This window comes from Garra rufa, chromosome 15 (assembly GCF_049309525.1).
Source record: "Garra rufa chromosome 15, GarRuf1.0, whole genome shotgun sequence".
NCBI classification, from domain to species: domain Eukaryota; kingdom Metazoa; phylum Chordata; class Actinopteri; order Cypriniformes; family Cyprinidae; genus Garra; species Garra rufa.
This window is the reverse complement of record NC_133375.1, coordinates 460,816-487,551: the sequence shown is the minus strand read 5'-3', so window position 1 is coordinate 487,551 and position 26,736 is coordinate 460,816. Positions and strand designations below refer to the sequence as shown.

The 26,736-nt window shown below is 33.5% G+C and overlaps 2 protein-coding genes across 2 annotated transcripts in view; one reads left to right on the top strand and one right to left on the bottom strand.

Moving 5' to 3' along the window:
* Positions 1-18,006, top strand: part of inpp5l (inositol polyphosphate-5-phosphatase L) — a 46,345-nt gene extending 28,339 nt beyond the window's left edge. Inside the window, exons 5-16 of the mRNA XM_073819245.1 lie at positions 274-337; positions 2,947-3,050; positions 3,262-3,314; positions 3,644-3,763; positions 5,537-5,621; positions 5,714-5,809; positions 6,649-6,723; positions 6,836-6,909; positions 9,748-9,859; positions 9,940-10,008; positions 10,123-10,194; positions 13,856-18,006. Of these exons, the coding sequence (XP_073675346.1) occupies positions 274-337; positions 2,947-3,050; positions 3,262-3,314; positions 3,644-3,763; positions 5,537-5,621; positions 5,714-5,809; positions 6,649-6,723; positions 6,836-6,909; positions 9,748-9,859; positions 9,940-10,008; positions 10,123-10,164 (894 nt within the window). The 3' untranslated portion in view covers positions 10,165-10,194; positions 13,856-18,006. The remainder of the gene's footprint in view (positions 1-273; positions 338-2,946; positions 3,051-3,261; positions 3,315-3,643; positions 3,764-5,536; positions 5,622-5,713; positions 5,810-6,648; positions 6,724-6,835; positions 6,910-9,747; positions 9,860-9,939; positions 10,009-10,122; positions 10,195-13,855) is intronic.
* A 4,145-nt stretch (positions 18,007-22,151) lies between these two features.
* nkx6.3 (NK6 homeobox 3) lies at positions 22,152-25,094 on the bottom strand. The gene is made up of 3 exons (XM_073818601.1): positions 24,677-25,094; positions 22,624-22,793; positions 22,152-22,382 (listed from the first exon to the last, which is right to left on the bottom strand). The coding sequence occupies exons 1-3, from the start codon at positions 25,092-25,094 to the stop codon at positions 22,152-22,154; spliced, it is 819 nt and encodes a 272-aa protein (XP_073674702.1).
* Between the last annotated feature and the right edge of the window lie 1,642 nt (positions 25,095-26,736).

The following is a 26,736-nucleotide window of genomic DNA, read 5'->3' as shown; positions in this document are numbered from 1 at the left end:
AATCCATTCAGCGTGCTGTTAGAAAAGACATGGGAAGTGTGTGTTTGTGTGTGAGGTTTGTGAGTATCGCATGGGCATATCTGGGTGTTGTTTGGGTACAAAAACTAAGATGGGATAGTTCAGGGATCTCCATTAACCCTTGCTTTTGCATGACTTTTAGCTGTCTGGTCATAAGCTCAGTATCCAGTCAGGAAATAATAAGAGCTTCAATCAGAAGATCACATGAAATTATGTAAGATTGTTGGTTTGACTGATTGATTTATCTGATTTTAGGCTCTGGGAAGCATGTATTTCATCCACAAGTCACTGAAAAATATCCAACAATATGACTTCAATGGTAAGTTTTTAGACTAAGATAAGGTTTCATTGTTGATTTCCATTAAAGGATTAGTTCACTTCCAAAATAAAAAAATTCCTGATAATTGACTCACCCCAGTGTCATCAAAGATGTGATTTCTTTCTCCAGTCGAAAAGAAATTAAGGTTTTTGAGAATCCAGGATTTTTCTCCATATAGTGGACTTCAATGAAGATCAATGAGTTGAAGGTCCAAACTGCAGTTTTAATGTAGCTTCAAAGGGCTCTACACAATCCCAGCCGAGGAATAAGGATCTTATTTAGTCAAACGATTGATCGATTGACAATTGATTTTCTATAAAAATATAAATTTATATACTTTTAACCACAGATGCTCATTTTGCATTACACGCATTACGTATGAGGTTGAGCAAGTGCAAGATGGATTTGTGGTAAAAAAAAAAAAAAAAAGGATATAAATGTTTTTTTTTTTTTTTTTTAGAAAATGATAGATTGTTTCGCTAGATAAGACTCTTACTCCTTGGCTGGTGATTGTGTAGAGCCCTTTGAAGCTGCTCTGAAACAGCAGTTTGGACCTTCAACCCGTTGATTACCATTGAAGTCCACTATATGGAGAAAAATCATGGAATTTATTTCTCAAAAACCTTCATTTCTTTTCAAATGAAGAAAGAAAGACGTCTTGGATGACAAAGGGGTGAGTAAATTATCAGGAATTTTTTAATCTGGAAGTGAACTAATTCTTTAAAGCTGTCAATAACAAGTTCAAGTCCTCTTTTGGGGTTTATTTTGCAAAATGACTAGCTGAAAGTAAATCATCCTGCTTAATGGACATGAAAAATATAAAATAAATAGTTATAGTGTGGTCCGCCTTGTAACCTGGATGAGCTGAGATTTATCAAAAAATATTTGAACACTGAATGATTTAAATTGACAGAATTAGGCTTTCAGGAGAGCTGTGTATTAGGAAATTATATTTTTTGCTTAAAAAATAAAACTATTTTAGGACAATTAAGCACATTCCAAAAATATACATTTTATTGTTTGAACATTAAAAATGATGGTATATTCTCTAAATTGTTTATACATTGTCTAAACATGTGTACATTAGTACTGCCTTTAATTTATACTTATAAAAATATGGTATTAATTAACAGAAAATGACAAAATTACAGTTTATTACAGAAATTCACCATAATAATGTGAAGTAAAAACATTGGATGCTTTACAGATTTACAAATTTAGGTGAATTCAGAGAATTTGAGAAACAGTTCTGGTTCTTAAAATTCTTTACTATTGTACAGAATTAGTACACTGCAAAAAATGCTTTTCTTACTTAGATTTTGTCTAAAAAGTCTTAAATCAAGAAGGATTTTCTAGACAAGTAAAAAATAATTGTCTTGTTTTCAGAAAAAAGAAATCAAAATTAAGTGTGTTTTTGCTTGAAACAAACAAAATACTCTGCCAAAGTGGTAAGCAAAAAAAAAAAAAATCTTATTTCAAACAGAAAACAAGATCATTTTTTGTTCCCCATTGGCAGATAATTTTGCTTGTTTCAAGCAAAAACGGACTTAATTTTCACTAGTTTTTTTCTGAAAACAATAAAATAAATTGTACTTGTCTAGAAAATCCTTCTTGATTTAAGACTTTTTAGATATTTTGGCTGAAAACCAGACAAGAAAAGTATTTATTACAGTGAGAGAATTTGAGAAACAGTACTGGTTTTCAAAATTATTTACTATTGTACTGTATTATATTATTTATGTAAATAGTAAATAAAATGTTTGAAACCTTTTTCATTTAAATTAAATTATTTTTACATTAACAATGAAATCAATATTCTGTTTATTAATGCCAAGTATGAATCTCAAGTTAGTGTTTTTGAGCATTTTACATTTATTCCAAAATAATAAAAAGGCACCAACAGTTTAAACAATATATTTTGTTTGTGAACCTACATTCAGGTTTTTTCTTTTAAATAGTTTTGAATTTTTTGGATCATCACGTGGCTGCTGCTGTAACTTTACCTGTTGGTGTCACAACTGAACAATTTTTCTTTAGAAAAACAAGCGATTTATACACTTTTTAATATTATATTTTAAAATATTAGTGGTGTTTATTTTTGTACTACAAATTTTTTCTCATCCAATATTTTGAGGAATCACTGCCTCCCTTGCCTCCTCAGAGGAAACGCCCCTGATATGTTTGTGTATAGTACTTTTAAAAAAAAATTTAAATAGAAAGAATTCTAAAATTCGCACTTAATCTCACTGGTCGAAAAATGGCACATTCGCTGCCATTAGCAGAGAGATAAATTTACAACAAACAGCACAAATAAATGTTCTCCTTCGACTCATTTGGTTAGACTCTCTGATAGAACAGCATTTAACCTCTTATGCTTTTTCCACTTGCCTTCATCTGCTCTGGTCACAGCATCTCATGAATAAGCTCTCCAGAAGAGGACTAATAGAAGAGCCATTAAGATCAGTGGACCAATGAATTTGGTGCCCTATCAAATCAGTGTCTCATAGATCCTGCGCTCACAGCTTACAACTCCAACATTAGTATATTGATTTTACATTTGCATGCTTTTCTTGCAATATGTCTTGTTTGTTTATTCCTCCTCCTTGTAGTGAAGGAGTTCAAAGCCGTCTCAGGCCACAACAAGTACGTGGGTTCGCTGGAAGGAATCACTACCATGGAAAAAGAGAAATTCCCTAAGAATTTTTGGCCTGATGTAAGTGTGTGTTTAGTGGCGTTTAGTTATTAGTGAATTTCTATTTACTGCAGAATGCATTTTTAGGAATGCACCAGTTTATTTTGCTCATACTTTTATTGTTCAAATAGAAAAATCATACAGAATTTGTTCCATAAACTTTGAAACGAACAAAAATGATATGAATGCAACCTGAATTTTAATATTCATATGTGCGTGCATTTAATTACAGTTCAAGTGGTCCAGAAAAGGCTACATGAGGACACGATGGCTCATTCACAACCAGTATGTTTGCATACCTTTCTCAGTCTCTCATCATTTTCTTTACTGTCTATCGTGTATGTGTTTTTTTGGCCTCTGAATGAAGCAATCACGTTGTGTTAGCTCTGTGTTAGTGGAATAGTGTGCCATCAGAAGCGCATTAATAGCAGACACGTGGCAGCAGTACAATAGAGGAGTACTGGAACCTGAAGACTGAGTGATAAATGAATGGAGCCTGTGAACTCCATCCTATCATCTAATGTCCTACATCAGTCACAGAGACTGACAGGAATGATAGACCCCCCCCGTCTCCCAATATAATATGTCTTATGTTTATCTGTGTGTGTGTACAGGGGTTTAGACCTGGTGAACGTTCACCTGTTTCATGACGCCTCCAACCTCATAGCCTGCAACTCTAGTCCGTCAGTGTATTCTGCGAACCGCAAGAAAGCGCTCAGATACATCATCAACAGGTTTGTGCTTCTGAATTATCCACTAAATTAATTTAAGAAATAAAAATGACAATGAATGCAAAGATGAAATGAAATTAGAGTGAAATAACATGCATTAGTTCATGCTACATACCAGTCAAAAGTTTTTGAACAGTAAGATTTCTCGTCTCGTCTGCTCGCCAAGCCTGCATTTGTTTAAAAGAAAAAGAGCAGCAATTACAGTACAGTAAATATTTGTACTATTTAAAATAACTGTTTTCTATTATATCAAATATATTTTTAAATGTAATTTATTCCTGTGATTAAATCTAAATTGTCAGCGTCATTACTCCAGTCTTTAGTGTCACATGATCCTTCAGAAATCATTCTAATATGCTGATTTGCTGTTCAAGAAACATTTTATTACTATAATTATTATTTAAAACAGTTGAGTACATTTTTTTTTTTCAGGATTCTTTGATTTAAAGAAATATCCAAAGATCAGTTTTTATCTTAAAATAAAATGCTTCTTTTTTGGGGGAAGTAATTATATAAATTAATACTTTTATTTAGCAAGGATGATTTAAATTGATTAAAAGTGATGATAAAGACATTTATGATGTTACAAAAGAGTTCTATTTCAGATAAATACTGTTCTACTGAACTTTCTATTTAATAAAGAAACCTGAAAAAAATCTACTCCGCTGTTTTCAGCATATTAATGATAATAAGTGTTTTTTGAGCAGCAAATCAGAATATTAGAATGATTTCTGAAGGATCGTGTGATTGGAGTAATGATGTAGCTTTGAAATCACAGGAATAAATTACATATTAAAAATATTCAAACAGATAAACATTATTTTAAATAGTAAAACTATTTCACATTTTTACTGTTTTTGCTGTACTTTGGATCAAATAAATGCAGGCTTGGTGAGCTGAAAAAATAAAAAATGTAAAAATATATATTTTTTATAACCTTTCTTAAAGGAATGGTGTACCCAAACATGCAAAGTTGCTTTAAATGTACTCACCCCAGGCCATCCAAGATGAGTAGATGAGTTTGTTTGTTCATCAGATCAGATTTGGAGAAATTTAGCATTACATCACTTGCTCACCAATGGATCCTTTGCAGTGAATGGGTGCCTTCGGAATGAGAGTGCAAACAGCTGATAAAAACATCTCAATAATCCCCAAGTAATCCACACCACTCCAGTCCAATCAATTAATGTCTTATGAAGTGAATAGCTGCATGTTTGTCAGAAACAAATACACTATTAAGCAGTTTCTGGACAAAATACAAGTCCATAATCTATGATAACACTTCCTCCAGTGAGAAGGTCACATCAAAATCCGCAAACATATTTGTTTAGAACAGTTTTGGACTTTTCGCTGGAGAAAGCAATATTATAGAAGACTCAAATTTATTTGGAAGAAATAGTTTGAAGTTAAAAACACCTTAATGATGGATTTGTTTCTTATAAACACGCAGCTTTTCACTTTATAAGATGTTAGACGGACTGAAGTCTTTTAGATTACTTGTGGATTATTGTGATGTTTTTATCAGTTGTTTGGACTCTCATTCTGACGGCACCCATTCACTGCAGAGGATCCATTGGTCAACAAGCAATGTTAAGCTAATTTTAATTTTTTGGTAAACCATTCTTTTAAATCAAGGCCACAATTGTCTCCAGCTGAATATTCTCTTACACAGAAATACAAAACAGTTAGATGCTGCCATGTTGTCTTTTAACAGAAAAGACATTGAGCTTAACATGGTTTGTTGTCCCATTTCAAACTGTTGCTTTTGTCTTTCAGGATATCAGATAACAGCTACAGTCCTCTTCCCTTCTTCCTGTTTGGAGATTTCAATTTCCGCCTTGACACACTCAGTCTAGTACAGGTAGATCTGACTGATATATGTGGTATATAACCACTGAACACATACACAAATAAATTATATAATGATTCTTATGTGTATTTCTTTGTGTACAGAACCTCTCCATGTCAGCTGATATCCAGACAGTAAAAAAAGACAGTAGCAACGAGGTAGAAAAAATCATTTGTGAGGAGAAAGACAATGACCACAAGGTGATTATTTATTTTCAAAGCAGTTTCTGTTGTATAAATAATAAATACAATTATGATATGATGATTAATTAATCAAATAGAGTAAGACTAGAGTAATGACAGCTAAAAATAATAAATAATAAAGCTTTGCATGACAGGAATAAATTACATTTTAAAATATATAAAAAAAAAATCTTGTAATAATATTTCACAATATTATTGTTTTTACTGTATTTCTGATCAAATAAACGCAGCCTTGATGAACATAAGAGCTTTTTAAAAAAATATATATATATTGTACAAGTCAGATGTCTTTAGCAATTGTGAGCATTATCAATATTTTCACTAGTTAAAAAAATGATGGTTAATTGAATTAAATTGACAGCCTTATTTTGCATATTTTTTATGTTTTATGATTTTGTTTTTACAGAGCCTTCAGCAAATCTATCGTCACACTTGCTTTACTACGACTTTGTAAACATAGATGTTAAAGGCTCTGACTTTGCATCCAGGAGATGATTAATATTTTCTTTTTGTGTGCGCTCAGACATATCCAGTACACTGTCCAGCCAGATTTATGGTTTTTGGAGGGTTGATATTGACTTCTTGCCAGTCCAGAAAATGCGAGCTTGCATTTAGATCGCTCCTGCAGACGTGTGCTTCATTTTTTGTACCAGCAAAGTTGGAGTTACTCTCTGTTCTTTGCTAGTTTTCATATGCCCTGCTTTAACCTCTGTCCTTCTCTTTTTTCACCTCCTTACTCTTTGTCTTTCCTGTGTTTTTTTATTACTCTTGTTTTCTTGCTTTATCTTTCTTACTTCATTCTTTCTTTCTGTCCTTTTTTATCACTTCATCACTAGGTCCTCCTTCATATAGAGACCAAGTTATTTGCTTACTTGCACCAGGCCGTGTTCAGAGAAAACAACGGAAAAGAGGTCAGAAATTTGTTCTAAGAAATGAGACTCTGTCTAGAATTTCATAGAGTACATATTAGAGAGTCTGTGCTCATGTATATTTCTTTCTTTGTATATGTATATTGTCTGTCAGCTGCTGAAGTACGACAAGGAGATCTCGGCATTCCACGACGTCATCACAGAGGAGGAGATCCACTTTCCTCCTAGGTGAGCAGATTTATAAAGTCTTGTTAAACACAATGAACAATATTTATTTGTGCAAAATATTCTAAATCTAAAAATCAAAGCATAATATTGTTCTCAGCTCCTGGAAGAGATGATCTTTCTGCAATATCAAAAAACATTGCTACTTAGGGGATAACGAAATACAGTATATCACAATATAGCTATTTTTGCTTTAAATAAGGTCTTTATGATATTACATTTTTTTGATAGCAAATACATTTCTGAATTTCTACTAGTAACAGATCACAAAAAACTATTACTACCCTAAATAAATTAATTAAAAAACAAACTAAAGTTGAATACAAGTAAACAGTCAGTGATTCAATAAGAATAAGAAACTAATTACAAGTAATAGGACAAAATCTACAGTAGAACAAATAAATAAGAAATGCGACAAACACTTGCAGTCAAAAGTTTTTTTTGTTTTTTTTTAAGAAGTCTCTTCTGCTCACCAAGCCTGCAATTATTTGACCCAAAATACAGCAAAAACAGTAATTTTTTAAATTAATTTTTACTATTTAAAATAACTGTTTTCTGTTTGGATATATTTTAATATGTAATTTATTCGTGTGATCAAAGCTGACTTTTTATCATCATTACTCCAGTCTTCAGTCACACGATAGTTCAGAAATCATTCTAATATGCTGATTTGCTGTTCAAGTAACATTTATTATTATTATTATCATTATCATTATTTTTAGACAACATTTTGTTTTATACATTATACAATATACCATTCAAAAGATTGGAGTTGGTATAATTATTATTATTATAGTGATTATAAATTATAGTGATGATAAAGACATTTCTGTTTCAGATAAATGCTGTTCTTCTGAACTTTCTATTCGTCAAAGAAACCTCAACATTATAACAATAAGCAAATCAGCATATCAGAATGATTTCTGAAGGATTGTGTGACACTGAAGACTGGAGTAACGATGTAAAAAATTCAGCTTTGAAATCACATTTTAAAATTACATTTTAAAATATATTCAAATAGAAATCAGTTATTTTAAATAGTAAAAATATTTCAAAATCTTGCTGGTTTTGCTGTACTTTGGATCAAATAAATGCAGGCTGAAGAGATTAAAAACATTAAAAAACTTTTGACACTTTTGTATAAAGTAATCAAATGTCTAAAAACACTGCATATTCTTCACCATGTGAACTAAATATATATTTATTCTTATTAAACTTATTAAACTGCTGTCACTTTAAGAGCTACCCGGATCCAATATAAATACACTGTATTGCCAGAAGTACTGGGACACCCCCTTCTAATGAACAGGTTTGGCTACTTTAGTCATTTCCATGAGTACAAATCTTAATGTTTAAGCATACATCAATATTCTAGGGAACTCTGTGCTTCTAATTTTATAGCAACAGTTTTTATTGTTACATAACAATGCATCTGTGTTTAAGGCAAGGTTCAAAAAGAAATGAGTGTAAGTCAGTCAGTGTGGATGAACTTGACTGGTCTGCAGCAAGCAAAATCCTAATCCCAGTTGAACAGCTCTGGTGTGACTTTAAATGCAGACCTCGAGCCATAAACTCATCACCAAACACCAATGACTTGTACAAACACTATATGGACAAACATAATGGGACATCCCCTTCTTTAGAACAGAATAGGGCACTTCCAAAACTGTGGTAACAAAGATGGAAACATGATCCATCTATTCTATTCTATTAATCTGAGATCTATTTACAAATTGTATTTCCATCTCTGCTGCAATAGTTTTGGAAGTGTCTAAAATGACTTTACCCATATGTACAAGTCATTGGTGTTTGGTGATGAGTTTTTGGCTCATGGTTTGCATTTAAAGTCACACCAGAGGTGTTCAGTTGGGATTCAGACTTGGCTTTATGCATTATCCATTCAAGTTCTTCCAAACTGACTAAATCAATCATTTCATTTTGAACATTGCCTAATACACAGATGCATTGTCATGTTTTAATAGTAAGGGGTCCTATCCACATTGTTGCTATAAAAGTAGAAGCACACAATTCCTTAGAATGTCATTATATGCTTAAACATTAAGGTTTGTACTCATGGAAATTACTAACGTAGTCAAACCTGTTTATTAGAAGGAAGTATCACAATACTTTTGGCAAAATAGTGTATATCCAATATATAACACTGTTTCACATGCTTTCTTTCTCTATTCTAATCTAAATTACTGTGTTCATGAGGATACTTGAAAAGTGTGTATTTAACCGTTCAAAACCTATAAAGTGACAAAAACTTGGTTCATTACTCCTGCGCTCTACGAGCACAGTTCGATGCACTCTTTGTGCACATAAATTGTCTTTAGCTGCTGATTGCATTTCAACTGCTTAAAATCAATAGTTTTTAACCCACAATGCTTAAAAACGCATGCAAATGATCATTTTTGTGACCATGTAGCACAGCAATGTCACATGAGTGTGTAACCGTGATAGACCTGATAGACTAAAATCTCTACTAATTGACAAATTTCTAGTGGTTAATTATGTCTATCGATAAATCGCCCACTCCCATTGATACTGATAAAAAAATATATAAATTGTATAGCAAGTCTGCAAATTAGAATGATTTCTGAAGGATCATGTGAGACTGAAGACTGAAATAATGATGCTGAAATTTTAAATATAGATATAGTTTTTAAAATATATTCAAATAGAAAACAGTTTTTTTTTTTTAAATAATAACATACCTGTTACTGTTTTTACTGTAATTTTGGATGAAATGACATGAGACCTTCAGAAACATAAAAAATGTGTTTAAATAACGTGTTGTTATTGTCAGTTCAAAACAGTGTCTTGTTTCGATATTTTCAGTTATCCATACAGTGAAGACTACACTAAACCCACACAGTACATGAACACACGATGCCCGGCATGGTGTGACCGCATCCTAATGTCCCACAGCGCGACAGACATCATCCATCGGGTGAGTACACATTTATTACTGTTAGTGTGATTAAAGAGATGAAATGAATAACCAGCTGATGTATTATTTGTTATCTGCAGAGGGAGGAGGGTGAGAGTGGTGTTGTTTATAACACACTGGGCTCCAACATCTGCATGGGAGACCACAAGGTGATCAAACATCCCATCTTGATTAAAATTGATAAACAAATTACAATGAATGAATCAGTGATTTATAGTAACTATTTGCTATATTAATGTTTAGCTTTCATGTCTTCTTTACAGCCGGTTTTCCTGCTTTTTCCAATGAAGACAATTACACATTGACACACAATACTGGGAGAGTGCATTTGAAAGGTGAGGCATTTGATTTGTACTTTGATGTTTTTTAGATGTTTCTTATATGCATAAAACCTCAAATTAGATTGTGTTTCATTCAGTATATTTCTGTCATGACAACTCTCTTAAAAGTTTAGCATGGTAATGGATATGACAAAGAATTGCTGCTGCTGTTGGTTATTGCTGTAGTTGTAGATTATTGCTGCTGCAAGCAAGTAAATAACTTGCTACTTCCAAAACATATGTGACACGGTGCTTTGAGTATTTAAGACATACTGCTGCTGCACAAATAGCATATAACCCGTAGCAGATCTATACAGGCGGAACTAGGGAAGGTGAAGGGTTTCAGGGGAACTCTGAAAGCACGCTGCAAAATGCCCAAGTGAATGCTATTATCCATTTAAATAACTGCAAGCTTATTGGTTGCGTAAGCATTAACCAATCAGCTTGTTCCAAGTCGTATAACTCTGTGATATCATCAGTTACGTTAACAACCCGTCAGCCTGCGTCATCTAGAGTTTCATTGGCAGAACTAGGTATTTAATCAATATGGACAAATATAATGTGCAAAACTTACAATCAAACAATATTGCCATTTAATTCACTTCTATTTTCATTTATGCGTACATTAATTATTTTTAAAAAATAATTACCTCACCAGTAGAATGAACTTTAATTGTTATATTAAGCATCTAATTTTTTTTTTATATATTATGCATGGTGAGCAGTTTTAAAAAGTCTTGTTAAACATTTTGACAATGTGATACAAAATATGTATTGGTGCAAAATATTATAAACATACAATTTAAAGCATAATATTGTTCTCCGCTTCTAAAAGGGCAAAATATATCATAGATATAATTAGATTTTTTATGCATTAAATTGCTCAAAAATGACAGAAAAGACATTATTGCATTTACATTTAGCAAGATTTCAGTTTCAAATAAATGCTGTTCTTTTAAACTTTTTATTCATTAAAGAATTCTGAAAAATATATTAGTTTCACATAAATATTAAGCAGCACAACTGTTTGTAACATTGATAATAGCAAAGTATCTATTTTTTAGGTAATTCATGTAATTTTAGGTTTTAATATTCATTGATACTTTTACAAATGTATTTATCATGCTGTAGGAAATAAGTGAAATAATGAAGGAAAAAAGTTGATTCAAATGGTTATGATTTTTCCACAGCAGACAAAAGCTTTTCAAATTTTTTTTTTTTAAATTAAGATTTGTACATCTGATAATTTAGACATCAGATGAAAGCTGATAAATAATCTTTCCTTTGATGTATGGTTTGTGTTGATATTATACAATTATTGAAAATCTGGAATCTGAAGGTGCAAAAAAATCGTTCTAAGCAATGCATATTACTAATCAAAAATCTCAAAAAAGTTTTGATGTATTTACGGGTGGAAATTTACACAATATCTTCACGGAACATAATCTTTACTTAATATTCAAATTATTTTTTACATAAAAGAAAAAGCGATAATTTTGACCCATACAATGTATTTTTGGCTATTGCTACAAATATACCTGTGCTACTTACGATTGTTTTTGTGGTCCAGGGTCACATATTTTAACGTAGCATGTTGAAAAAAGGTTAATGCCTGCGTTATTTGTCAACTACCCAAGTATACATCTCCCATTACTGGATGTAGTCCCAGAATGGCCGTCAGTCGGCTCAAGGGCTCTGTTCTGATCTTCCCCGAGGAGCCGTTAGCAGCCCCTCGGCCCTCATTTGCGGTGACGCTGAGCTGAGATGAAGCACCTCAGTGCTACGTGATTGAAGACGGGTCACGCCGCTCGTCTCCTGATCTATGTCTGTTGGATTCTCTGTCTCTTAAGCCTACGCAAGCAATTCCATAAAAGCAGCCGTGTTCAGTAATTACAGATACACAGAACACAGATCTATCCTGCATCGTTGTCCTCTATTGGCATTTTTAGGGCAATGATTTTGTTTTGCTGCCAGTTTTATGTGTGTTCTATAGGTTACGCTTGTCTAGGGTTTAGATGGCTTTACTACTGCCGCTGGTCTGTCATTTAGTCTGCTACTGGTGTTTAAATAGACTTAAATTATGGATGTTAGTATTCCTAGATACTTAAATTAGAGAACTGAGGTCTAATTACGTAATAAGAATACGTGCAAGATCATACAAAATAAAAACATTTCAGTCAGCTGAAATTGAAAACTGTAATTGTTTTCTTAAAGCGATAGTTCACCCAAAAATGAAAATCCTGTCATTAATTACTCACCATCATGTTGTTCCAAAACCCGTAAGACCTTTGTTTATCTTCGGTACCCAAATGAAGATGTTTTTATTTTTATATTTACTCAACAATTTCTTCTCATGTTTCTATGCTTCTATGTTTCAAAAGACAAATGACACATCATGGAAAACTAGCTTCTCTGCAATATCTTAACAATATTATCCAGTTTATTATACATTTTCTTTAAAATTCATATACATACATAATTCATATAATTACTTTCTTTCCTTATATCTACAGTGTTTAGACTTTTCCTACTCTTAATTTAAAAGAAAAAATCTAATAACATTTTTCATTTAGAATAAATATGGAAACCTTAAACTAATTGTTAAACTAAAATAAAGATGTTGGGTTAAAAATTCTGCATACTATATAATGGTAAATTAATTTTACCAAGATTTTTAATTACCTTGTTCCTTCAGTAATTAATTTCACTAGCCTTCAAAAAGTATTTCATGTCAAATGCTCAATTGTTCAAAAGTTTGGGATTTTTAATGTTTTTTAAATGAAGTCTTTTCTGCTCATCAAGGCTGCATTTATTTGATTAAAAAATACAGATAAAACTGTTATATTGTGAAATGTTATTGCAGTTTGAAATAGTTGTTTTCTATTTTAAAATAGAATTTATTTCTGTGATGCAGAGCTGAATTTTTATCAGCCATTACTCCAGTCTACAGTGTCACACGATCCTTCAGAAATCATTCTAATATGTTGATTTATTACTTTTATTATCAGTGTTGAAAATAGTTGTGCTGTTTAATATATTTTTGGATCCTGTGATTCTTCTATCAGGATTCTTTGATTAATAAAACGTGAAAAAAGAACTGCATTGAATCAAAATAGAAAACTTTTCTAACAATATAAGTCTTTGCTTTCAGTTTTTATCAATTTAACACATCCTTGGTGAATAAAAGAAAAAGAAAAAATATATTTTTTAATGAAAAAAAAAAAAAAAAAATACAGACCACAAACTTTTAAACGGTAGTTTATTTTGTTAAAAAAGATTTTAATTTTACTTTTAAACTTTTTTATTCATCAAAGAATCCTGAAAAAGTATCACAGGTTCCAAAATATATTAAACAGCACAACTATTTTCAACACTGATAATAAAAGTAATAAATCAACATATTAGAATGATTTCTGAAGGATCATGTGGCACTGAAGGCTGGCGTAATGATGCTGAAAATTCAGCTTTGATCACAGGAATAAATGACATTTTAAAGTATATTAAAATCGAAAACTGTTGTTTTAAATTGTAAAAATATTTCATAATATTACTGTGTTTTTTATCAAGTAAATGGAACTTTGATGAGCAAAATAGACTTCTTAAAAAACATGAAAAATTGTATACAGCAGTGAATATACTCCTATATATTTCTAAACACTCTTTCTCTCTTCATCAGGGCTTCCTTTGTTGTTGACATGTACCTAGAGGTTATTCCTTGGACAGCTCTACCAATCGTGCCAGGGCTCTAACTCTAACACACACCCCGAGACCAACCGCATGGGACCACCGAAACCTCCTGCCAAACACAAGTGGGCACAAAACACAGGAACTGTTCATTTCCGAAAGCTGTGTTCTGTGGTTTCGCAATACACATTTAAACAAAGACTTCAAGTACGTTTCAGCATGACTTCAGAAATACAAAGACAAGAAAGACCAAGAGAAAGAAGCTCTCAACTCCTAACTTTTAGGTTTACACTTTGCATAGAGTCATATGTAAACTTACAGGAATAACTATGGCAAAGCTTTAAAATAACAACTCCGTTGGATTGCTTTTACAGTACTCTTTGTAAGGATGTGAATACAAGTATGCTAAACATATCCAAACGCAAGCTGCTCCGACGCACAAGCTTTGGTTGCCGTTTCACTCCGGAATCCAGAATCCAGAATCCGGAATCGCTTTGCATTGCAGTTCGTTCATAGGGTGTAGGGATCGTTCTGGTTAAACTCTGTTCAGCTAGAGTTGCTCTTCAGTTCTTATACTTTCTGCATGTGTGAGTATGGATTCATAAGCGCACGTTTTTGCATTTACACTGGCCTCAGCACTTACGGCTGTCAGCTTCAGTCATTGTCTCTGCGGGGTTGTTAGTCAGACTCTCGGATCGATAGAATATGTACAGGACAGCAAGGGACGAGTTATAAAGCCATTAGCACTTGTGAATTATGGAAATCCCACCCGGAGTGCCCTGGCCTGGAAGCCCCCCAGACTTTTAATTAGAGCACTAGTGCAATGCGAATGCTAATGTGGAGCGTAGCACTCCAAGATGTGTATGTTGTTTCAATCGTGTCGAATCTTTGGGTATCTGGTATGGTTTATTAAGTTTAAAGGAGAAGTTCACTTCCAGAACAAAAATTTAGTGATAATTTACTTACCACCCCTTTTGAAAAACCAGCATATGCTGGTTAGGTAGGTTTTGATGCTGGGATGCTGGTTTTAGCTGGTTTATGCTGGTCCTTTGCTGGTCCTTAGCTGGTCATATTGCTGGTCAAGGACCAGCATAAACCAGCAAAGGCCAGCATAAACCAGCATACCAGTATCAAAACCTACCTAACCAGCATATTCAGTTTTTTTTTTCAACCTTGTCATCCAAGATGTTCATGTCTTTCTTTCTTCAGTCGTAAAGAAATTCTGTTTTTTTGAGGAAATCATTTAAGGACTTCTATGGTGCCCTGAGTTTGAACTTCCAAAATGCAGTTTAAATGTGGCTTCAAACAATCCCAGCCGAGGAAGAAGGGTCTTATTTAACAAAACTTTTTTTTTTCTTTTTAAATTACAATTTATATACTTTTTAACCTCAAACGCTGGTCTTGTTTTGCTCTATCTGAACTGTTTTTTCTGGTTCAAGACAGTTACGGTATATCGAAAAACATGTGAGGAAGATCAAACACCCTTAACAAAAAAGGTAAAACAGCGATGTAGGACGATTTTGAAGTTGAGGGAGAAAATGAGATGGACGTTTTTGGACATACCCTAACCAGAGGTCGCGTTAACCGAAAATTGTCCGTCATTGATGGAATGTTTTGTATCATTGACAGAAAAATCTGAAGGCTGTCCGTCACTTTAACAGATTACTCTGAGGGTGATCTATTGTAGCTTCTAACTGTAATTCCCACCCCAGTCCAGTTGGTGGCGAGTGCGTTCCAGTGTAGCAGCAGAGCACTGGAGCCAGAACAAAAATGAAACTAGCATGAATCTTTTGCTATGCGTTTGATTACGCACAGCCTGGCAAAGACCCAGACGTTACAACGATCTATCACGCCACATTAAAGAGCGCCAAAACGGTATTTATTGCTTGAATTTCCTAATTTGAAATCTGAGATTTTGTTTAACATCTAAAGCAACACAAAGCTTAGCCTATTGCGATTTATTGGATGGCAGGCACACTATGTACTGTTCATTCATCAACTGAAAACAGCATAGACTAAAAAAATCTACTGGGATTTATGAATTGATATTGGTCATTGTCATTGAGCATATATTAAAATTGTTGAACATGAAAAGTTACACAGTCTCATCTGTTCTTAAAAGCTTATATCGTCCTGTAGGTTCATAATTAAAAATGAAAATGTGAACAGCTGTTATTATAATTAAAATATGAAAATGACAGGTAATAAGATTATAACAGAATTTTTACGACCCTGTCTGTCAAAATGACTGACAATGTTAAAATCTAACTCAACCTCACAGACAAAAACGATCGTTTCGCTAGATAAGACCCTTCTTGACTGGGATTGTTTACAACCACATTTGGGATCATTTGAAGCCGCATTTAAACTGCATTTTGGACGTTCAAATTCGCGGGCACCGTAGAAGTCCACTATATAGAGAAAAATCCTGAAATGTTTTCCTCAGAAAAAAACAATTTCTTTATGACTGAAGAAAGAAAGACATGAAGGCAAAAGACATGGCAAAGGAGCGAGTACATTATCTGTAAATATTAGCTCTGGAAGTGAGCTTCTCCTTTAACACCTCTGTATAGTATCTCAATGGTGTTGGTCCAGCGTTAAATCCGTTTAAAGCTAGTCAGAATGACCAGATTTTATATTTTGTGTGGTAATATGCTGTTTGTAAATTGCTTTAATCAATGCTTATGGAATTACTTTAAATTGTAAATACGTAGTGCTTTTTAACTGTTATTGAATCACCTTGTTTGTTCTTTTAAAATTGTTGAGGAGTCGCAGATGCTCAGAAATGTTATTAAAGAGATAGTTCACCCGAAAGTCACACAAAACACAACAAAAATACATAGTGCTTCCCATACTATGAAACTTTGGTTACTAACATCCTTCGAAATATCTTCTTTCGTCCTTAACAGATGAAAAAACTCAAACAGGTTTGACAAAACTTGATGAGAATGACAATTTTTTATTTTCGATGAACTGTCCCTTTAAGAATCAGAAGTTGACACGCTTTTATAGTAAAATATCCCTCAGCAACATGTTTCTCATTTCAAATTCAAATCAAACTATTTCCAAACAATCTCTACAAGCTCTGTATCCTGATATGACAGAGCCGTGTCTTCTCACCCGACGTGAATGTATTGATTCGGGTCAATATAATCTGAACACCCCCATGCATAATTTACGCACGAGGGTTAAATGGTACGGCCCACCTGTCAATAATGGACTTGTTGTAGTTGATTCATGGTATGCTCAACATAATTTACTGTTCTCGAGGGCATCGCTTCAAACCGTGGTTCAATAGGAGGCCACCGAGTCGCTCCAGGAACGGCATCGATGTCATTTAGCATTTTACAGATAAACACAAACACTACAGTCTTTAGAGATTTATGTGCACTGTTATTAGCATGCTAAGTTAAATGTGTATGTAGCCATTCATGTTTGCACTCGTTTCGGGGAGTTCTTTTACTTTGCAGTGATGTGAGCATTCGTAGACTATAGTCAAAGATTTTTTTTTTTCTGTAGCAATTGTGGAAGTAGTCACGTTGCTTATTTTATGTTAATCTTTTTTAAGTTATTTCTACTTTATGTCTCTCTCTATGATTTATTTTTGTTCTTTTTTATTAAAAAATCTAATTTGACTCGTTTGAGGCACTGTAATAGGATCTGCCGAGAATATTATTAGAAACTGTCTATCTTTAAGATGGATAGTGTTGAAAAGTTTAAGATGAATGGTGACTGCTGGGCCAAGGGAAACACTTGCCATTTGAAATTATAGGTTGGTCCTAAGCTTAAATCTTAAAACAAGCAGTCATATGCATAACTAAAAATTGCAGTAGCAAATACTCTTGACTATCTGACACACAATGCTTGATACTGTGCCAAATATTTGTTTATTTCCTCACCTTTTTTCCATTTTGTGACTTGTGACAAACCTTATGTTTGGTAGATCTGTTGTAGCGGATGTAAAATGCAGTAAGATAGAATGCAGTGCATTTACTTTAGCTGTACCTCATGTGCTGCTGAATGTTGGACTGGCCTGAAACGGTCTAAAGAAAGACCCTCTTACTGTACTATACCTTCTGCAGCACCTATGAATGTTTTTCTTAAATATGTCTTATTTCCTAATAAAATGTATATATTCATCAACTGAGACGAGGTGTTGTTTGTTAGCCCAACAGATACATTAATAGCATGTTAAATGAATATTTAAATTGGGTTATCAAATAGTAACATGTATAATCATTTAAAAATATTTAAATTATTTTTAGTTTATTAATTGTAATATGGACCATTCTACAAAACTGGTGCAAACTGCTGTCCCACAACTAAAAAACTTAAAAAGCATTTAAGTATTCAAATCTTATATGTTTACTAAGATCCTTTTATTATCAATTGAAACCCACAATAATGTTTAAAATATCAGTAAGCTATATATATATACAGTCAAGCCCGAAAATTATTCATACCCCTGGCAAATTCTGACTTAAAGTTACTTTTATTCAACCAGCAAGTTTTTTTTTGTTTTTTTTTTTTTTTTTTTTTTGACTGGAAATGGCACAGGCTTCTCCCAAAAGATAATAAGACGATGTACAAGAAGCATCATTGTGGAAAAAAAAATATTTCTCAGCTTTTATTGACATTTGAACAAAATGTGGCATGTCTAAAATTATTCATACCCTTTGCAAACTGTCACAGTCTATGGGAAAATCCAAAGTTCTATACCATTCCAAATAGTCCAAGCTGTTCTAAAGCATCCTAATTACCCTGATTCATTGGGAACAGCTGTTTTAATCAACTCAACAGGTGAAAAAAGATGTTGGTTTGTGGACAGTCATGGCTAAGACAAAGGAGCTCACTGAGGACCTGCGGCTGCGCATTGTGGCTGCTCAGGAAAGGGCTATAAGACCACATATTAATGTTTTGAAGTTCCAGTGACTACAGTGCAAAGTATTATTAAAAAATACAAGACGTTCCGCACTGTGAAAAATCTCAGAGCACGTGGTTGGAAGCCAAAAGTGACACCTGTGCTGGCCAGGAGGATAGTGAGAGAGGTAAAAAAAAAAGAATCCAAGGATCACCACCAAGGCCATCCTGATGAATCTGGGCTCTGCTGGTGGCAACATCTCAAGGCAGACAGTCCAACGGACACTGCACACCGCTGGTTTCCACGGACGCAAACCCAGGAGGACAGCACTTCTCCAGATAAGGCACACAAAAGCCCACTTGGCCTTTGCAAATGCTCATCTGGACAAAGAAGAAGACTTCTGGTCTTCTGTTTTAAGGTCAGATGAAACAAAACTTGAACTGTTTGGCCACAATGATGCAGCCTTCATTTGGTGTAAAAAAGGAGAAGCCTTCAACCCTAAGAACACCATCCCCACTGTCAAACATGGTGGTGGGAAATGAATGTTTTGGGGGTGTTCAGCCGGTGGACCAGGGAACCTAATCACAGTAAACGGCACCATGAAAAAGGAGCAATACATCAAAATTCTCAACAACAACATCAGGCAGTCTGCAGAGAAACTTGGCTTTGAGCACCAGTGGACATTTCAGCACGACAACGACCCAAAACACACAGCAAAAGTGGTGAAGAAATGGTTAGCAGACAAAAACATTAATGTTTTGCAGTGGCCCAGCCAGAGTCCTGACTTAAATCCAATTGATCCAAAAGATCAGGGTGATGGCAAGGAGACCCTCCAACCTGAAAGAGTTGGAGCTCATGGCTAAAGATGAATGGGCAAAAATACCAGTGGAGACATGCAAAAAGCTGGTCAGCAATTATAGGAAGTGTTTGATGGCTGTAATAGCTAATAAAGGCTTTTCTATTGATTATTGAGAAGGGTATGAATAATTTTGGACATGCCACTTTTTGTTCTAATGTAAATAAAAGATGAGTAAAAAAAATTCCACAATGATGCCTCCCTAAACCCTAACTCCCTAGTGAACCCTAGTGAACACATCATCTTCATATTTGGGGGAATTAAACAACATTTTAGTACAGTTATGCACATTTTTAGAATTTCATGTTTTAGTGTGTGCGTTAAAATTCAAAATACAACAAATCTCATAAATCAAACTTGAATATTGTTAAAATTGTAATTATTGATTACCTCAAGGACAAATATTCCAAAACTTTCTGAAAATACACCATGAGAATTAACTGCACAATGTGCACCTTGGATATTATACAATTTGCATACATACCAATTTTTTTTAATGTTTCCAACTCTGACTTTGTAGAATTCTGTAGAGTGGCCCATATAGATCATAAATGCAATTTAAGTTATTAAATACATTAACACATGCACTAATGTTCAAGTTTTCAGTTGAGAAAGATTGTTAAAATGTTTTTGAAAAAACGTCTCTAAACTACATTTATTTAAGCAACAGTACAGTAAAAGCAGTAATATTTTAAAATATCATTACAGTTTAAAACAATTATCGATTTATGCATCCTTGCTGAATAAAAGTACTAATTTCACCACTGAATCCTGATATATTGAGTTTCTCTTGATATTTTAAATGTTTCAACAGGTGTTAAAATTAGCATTATTGAGAAGATCCATTGATGGCTGTTTGGTCAATTGTTTTACATTGACTCAGTTCACATTAATTGATCAATCCAAAGTCATTATCATTATGAGTCTATTTAATTGAGGTGTGCAGTTAAGATCCAACGCAGTGTCCATAACAAACAGATGCTAAACACACACACACACACACACACACACACTCACCCTCCCACCATCTGCTCTCTGGTTTAGATAAAAGGATCTAGCATCTGAGATCTGACAAATGTAAGTCTGTAGACATCTGATCTCAAAGGAGCCATTAGTTAAATGAGATTCATCAAACTGACAATGACCACTTCATATGGAGTGCCTGCTGATTTGCTGTAGAATTATCAAGTAGGTTTAACATTCATTGACAGTTCAAACAACCTTTTCAACAGGTTAAGCATTAACTTAGAGGCATTAACTTAAAATGTTAACTTAAAAAACTTAATAGCCTTGAAATGTAAATCGTTTCATAATGTTAATAATCTAAAGAACATCTATTAAAAAATGATTTTACTAAAACTGATCTTTATGGTGTTGAAAAGTCCTTTTTCAACAAAACAGCACAAACTCAACATTCAAAACAGCAATTTATTGTGCATTTTCATCATAATTCATTTACAGATCATATACATTAGATTCAATTGAATTTATTTAATTATTGGTGGAACATTTATCTACCCTGTCTTCCAGAGTGTTTAAAAATCTCTTTGCAGTGCTTGTATGGCATAATTGAAAACATGCTGTTTTATTACTAAACCTGATCTGATTTTAAACATCTACTCGATTTATGGACTGAGAAAGTTGCAGGTTAGTTCCAATTCACTCGCACAAAATGAAATGCTAGCAAATGACAGGTGAAATGTCCGACTGTGAACTCTGATATTGCTGGACGAATTGTGCCATTTTAAGGACTAACATAAACACACATCATTTCATAATCGTCATAGAAAACTTAGGAAGAAAAAGAAAGGGCATACATCTACAGTGACATCAAATGATATAAAGAGAGTGAGAATGCAATTTGAGTATTAATTTACGTATCTGCTTGTATTTACTGTACAGTATGTTTGTTATTCCTGCAGTTTTATAAGCATTCATAATGCATTTTACCTCTAAATAATCGAACAATATTAAATGGGTAACACTTTCTATGAGCGTTTTCTTAATTCCTTAAATTTGATTCTTAATAGCCTAACTGTCACCAGTTTCACTATAATAAATTATAAAAGTTTATTAATATATTTTGAGAATGTATTGTATTGTAACACATAATCAATTAATAAAGTGTTATTTATTAAATGTTATAATACTTTTTCCAAATCACCATCAATAGTTCAATATTATTATTTTTTTTACAGTGAGCGCAATCTATAGAATGTTTTCTTTCTTTTTTTTCTTCTAGGGGCAATTGTCACAATAAATGTATAGCTTTAATGTATTAATAGCATAAATATATTAATATCCACTGCCTAAATCATTTTCTAGTCTGTTATCTTTTATTTTGCCATTTCATAAATTGTTTTGTAGCCTACTGCATATTTTTTTCTGTTTACATTTGTACTACTAAATGGGCTTTTGGTTGCATGACATTTTTCTTTGGCAAAAATGGTGAAACGTTCAATGTACTTCATAGAATGTTACCGAGAACGGTTATATATTACTGTGTATTTGTATAATTTGTAAGTTTAATGTATACGGTCTGAATTTGCGTGTATTGAACGTGAGTTCGCCTCAGATGTGATGCGGTCCCAGGCGGAGTACCGAGAAAGCTCTGCGGTGTTTGCGCAGCAGCTGTCGGATCTTTTCGTCGTCCGTGTCGGGGTCCAGCGGTTTGTTATACTCCTCGTCCTCCACCTCATTCTCCGAGCCGTCTCCTCCGCTCTCTCCCCGCGAGGCCTGCGTGGAGCTGGGCTCCGTCCCGCTCTTCTTCCGCCATTTTGTGCGCCGGTTCTGGAACCACACCTGAGAGCAAACACAACATCGCAACAGAAACATACAGGTGCTGTTCAAACTCATTACAGATCATTTAAATAAACATTCTGACAAGAAAAGTTTGGGAATGTCAGTAATGTAGACAGAACCTACTTGTTTAGCTTTCCAACTACTTTAGTAACTTTAATCAACAACTGTAACCCAGGTTTTATAGAGTAATACACAAATGCAGAAGTATTATAAGCTTTTGATTATTAGTATGTTATCTTACTTTAACTTGTGACTCAGTCATGCCTAGGGAGTACGCCAGTCTGGCTCTTTCTGGTCCTGCCAGGTACTTGGTCTGCTCGAAGGTTTTCTCCAAAGCGAAGATCTGATGGCCACTAAATGTGGGTCTTGTGTGCTTCTTTTTCCCCACAGTCTCACTGTGATGCCCGCCGTCTACAGAGAAAACACAAGACTGTGTATCACAACTAGACCTGCATCTTCTGACACATTTGAAGTCTTCAGGTGAAAAAAAAAACCTTTTAGGTTTCAGTTGTAAGTGTTTCTGACATAACATGTAGGCCTAAATTTAGTGTATGGGTCAAAATGATACATTTTTCTTTTATGCCAAAAATCATTAGGGTATTAGGTAAAGATAATGTTCCATTAAGATATTAATATATAATATATCAAAACTTTGATTAGTATGCATTGCTAAGAACTTCATTTGGACAACTTTAAAAGCAATTTTCTCACTACTTAAATTTTTTTGCACCATCAGTTTCCTGATTTTCAAATAGTTGTATCTCGGCCAAATATTGTCCTAGCCTATCAGATGACGTATAAATGTCAGCTTCCAAAAAACTGACCCTTATGACTGGTTTTGCGGTCCAGGGTCACATTTGATGCTTTCGAGTTATAAGCTGAGATAAAAATTCTTTTAAATGAGCATTTTAATCAGGCTCCTATGAAAATAACATTTGACAAAAACATCCAATAAATTACTAACAACCTTTTTAAAGTGAAATTACTAAACCTCATGTTCAAAAATGCTAATTTAAAAGAAAAAAAAATCTCAGACGGACTCAGAAGTCTTTGTTTTATCTCACCTTATAACTTCAAAGCATCAAATGTTAAAATGGATTAAGCACAAATTGGTAATATGGAAACAAATAAATAAGTAAATTATTAAATTAGCATTTACAATGACATTTAAGCCTACATTTTATGTTAGAAACACTTATACAACTGAAACTAATAGAAGAAAAAAAGAATTTGAAATGATCTTTAATAGACATCTGGAATTATTTAGAAGAATTTAAAGTTTTACATTTAATAGTCTACAAATTTCTATGGAAAATGTCAAATATTGTTTAATATTATTATGATAATGATTATTATAGTCGATTTTGAGTCAAAATTGAGATTTATACATCATCTGAAAGCTGAATAAAGTAGCTTTCCGTTGATGTATGATTTAGGATAGGACAATATTTGGCCAAGATAAAACTATTTTAATATCTGGAATCTGAGGGTGCAAAAAAATCTAAATATTGAGAAAATTGCCTTTAAAGTTGTCCGAATGAAGTTCTTAGCAATGCATATTACTGTTACTAATCAAAAATTAAGTTTTGATATATTTACGGTAGCAAATTTACAAAATATCTCAATGGAACATGATCTTTACTTAATATCCTAAGGATTTTTGGCTTAAAAGCAAAAGAATTTTGACCCATACCGTGTATTTTTGTCTATTGCTACAAATATACCCATAGTTATATACATTTGAATATATTTAAAGAATATTATTAATTTATGTTTTTGTAACATCCACTAAGGCTTAAAAAAATAACTGCTTAAACGTCTTTTCATTAAACAATTTAGTTTTTTTGTTTACTGTAATAAAGTAATTACAAATATCTTCCACAGCTATTCATTTAAATTTAATTTGCATCTAATAATATGACATATCACACTGATACACATTTATACACATAATTATTGTAATTGTAATAATTAAAAAACATTGTTTATTTGTGTTTACTTTTTAACTTTTTTGTCACATTTTAACATTATTATGTTTCATTAAATGGTTAAATTATATTGTTTACTGAAAAAAGTAAACTGTATACATCATATACAGGCAATTTTATATGTCCTATAATATCACTGATTGAACTGATATTAAACCTGATTTTAACAAGTCAAGTCCAATTGGAAAACCTTTTGATAATTTCACTGATACTACATAAATGTACTAAATAATTATGGTGAATGTCAATGTGTTGGTATCGTATCATAAAATGGTCAAATCAAAAGCACATATTGTACAGACTTACTGTTGGGACACTGCTGTCTGGCTCCTCTCCACTCGTACCCGCCATCCACCCAGCAGCTGCTGCCTTTACCCTTCATCCCCGAACATTCAACCCCGGCTTTAGGGAAACTGCTCAGTCCCGACGGGGCGTAATCCCGGTTATAATACACCCCTGGACTGGGCACAGCTGTCCCAAAGCCCCCCATGGAAGGGTACCCGGACAGCAGCGCAGGGGTTCCCGGGCCGCCCATCATGGATCGACTCAGGATGTCACTGATGCCATGTGGAGTACCAGCCTGGAGCTGCGAGTTGATATTGGCGGGACCGATCTTGTAGAAGGAGTTGGGAATGGAGTACTGGCACACCGGGGCCTTGATGTCTGAGGGGAACTGGTTCAAGCTGTTGTTGAAGAGAAAGGACCCTGAAATATTGGACTCCATGGGCACCTGCACTTCTTCTGCTTCCAAAGACGATGGTGATTCAAGAACAAAGTCCGGACATCAAGTACTCCGATGCGTCTAGTCCGAGTTCAACACAACCTGACAACTTTCTGTTGGATGATCTGGAGTATTTCCAGGCCTCAGTGTGGTCCTCACATCACACCCGAAATGTCTCAACGAGTAAGATAAGGTAAGAGAGTCTGTGTTTTTACTTCCTCTTCCCAACTCTTTAACTAGTCCATAATGGATGCTGGATCTCCAAAGTGAACACCAAGTGCCGCTCTCACTTTCACAGACAAATGTCCCACCACTGGCTCTCTGGTTGCAGGTCATAAATAAGATGTACCTTAGACCGCTGTGGCACTTTCTTCAGAATGATGGACAGAATTAGAATGGCCTGCCTTGATTGGTAAAGCGTTCAACGTGCCTGGTCTCCTCATTGGTCTGTTCGCAGCAGGACAGCCTTTGATTGGTTGTCAACAGATTAATAGTCTTTTAAAAAGTCTGGGTGAAAATAAGTTGCTTTTTAATGGGGCGTCTGCCTCTGCCATGGCTGTGGAGGAGCAGCTAGCAAGCGTAACACAAGGAAATGGGATTTTTGTCATCTTGTATGGTCACTGGGAATGTATTTAAGTTGTCTTTCCCTTCATTATCAACTTTGGTGACCATGCCTAACAGATTTTTTCTTTACCATTTACTAATACCAGAAGAACAAGTGCACTCATTGTGCATAATTCCTCAAAATACATTCATATTCCTTAAAATAGATAACAAAGAGTTAACCAAAGTCTGGAAAAAGGTCATATGTTTAATTTCATTTTATCAGTAGGGGTGATTGTTAGGCAATTTATTATACATGTACACTTGAAAGTGCAAAAGGTAGCCTAATGTAAGGACAGTAGGATGTAATATGTCATGTAATAAATGTAAAGGATCATTTTCTATGAGCAAAAGTTATTCTGTCTGACCTTAGACATTGTCCTTGACTTTCTGGTCTTAGACTGTTTGATATTCTGTCAGCATTAGAAGGGTTTTACAATTACAGTTTGTACAGAGCTATTGATTATGTCTAGGTTCATGCATAAATTCCTAAATTTTCTTGACACAAGCATTCACCAGTGGTGTAGGGTCAGTGGTGTGTTTTTTGTCTATGAGGTATAAAACAGGTTTATATGTTAAAAAAAATACATAATAATAATAATAATACAGAAACATAATTATTTTAAATTTTAGTGAGGGTCATAATAAAATATATGACCTTTAAATTGGAAAAAATCTATTAGTTTTAATGAAAAGTAATATAGAAATATGTAATATTTCTAATTAAATAATATAAAGGGAAAAATACAATAAAATATAATAACTACATAAATACAATAGTGTAAGTACAATAAATATACTAGAAAAATAAATTAATAATAATAATACAAACATGGTAATTTTAGTGAAGGTCATATAGAGAAATATGCTTATCCTTAAAGGAAAAAATACAATAAAATATAATAATAATAATAATTATTAATAATAATAATAATAATAATAATAAAATACAAAAACAAAAATGCCCCAGTCCCCCAAACTGAAATTGACTTGAAATATTTTCTAGATATAACCCACTGAGATTTTAAATCAAAATAATAAT

What these genes read in the sequence shown, in the direction of transcription:
- nkx6.3 (XM_073818601.1), bottom strand. Translation starts at nt 25,094, where the DNA reads ATGGAGTCCAATATTTCAGGGTCCTTTCTCTTCAACAACAGCTTGAAC. An exon ending in CAGACAGCAGTGTCCCAACA is followed by an intron (nt 22,794 to 24,676) that starts GTAAGTCTGTAC and finishes TTTTCTCTGTAG; the next exon opens with ACGGCGGGCATCACAGTGAG. An exon ending in TGACTGAGTCACAAGTTAAA is followed by an intron (nt 22,383 to 22,623) that starts GTAAGATAACAT and finishes GTTTGCTCTCAG; the next exon opens with GTGTGGTTCCAGAACCGGCG.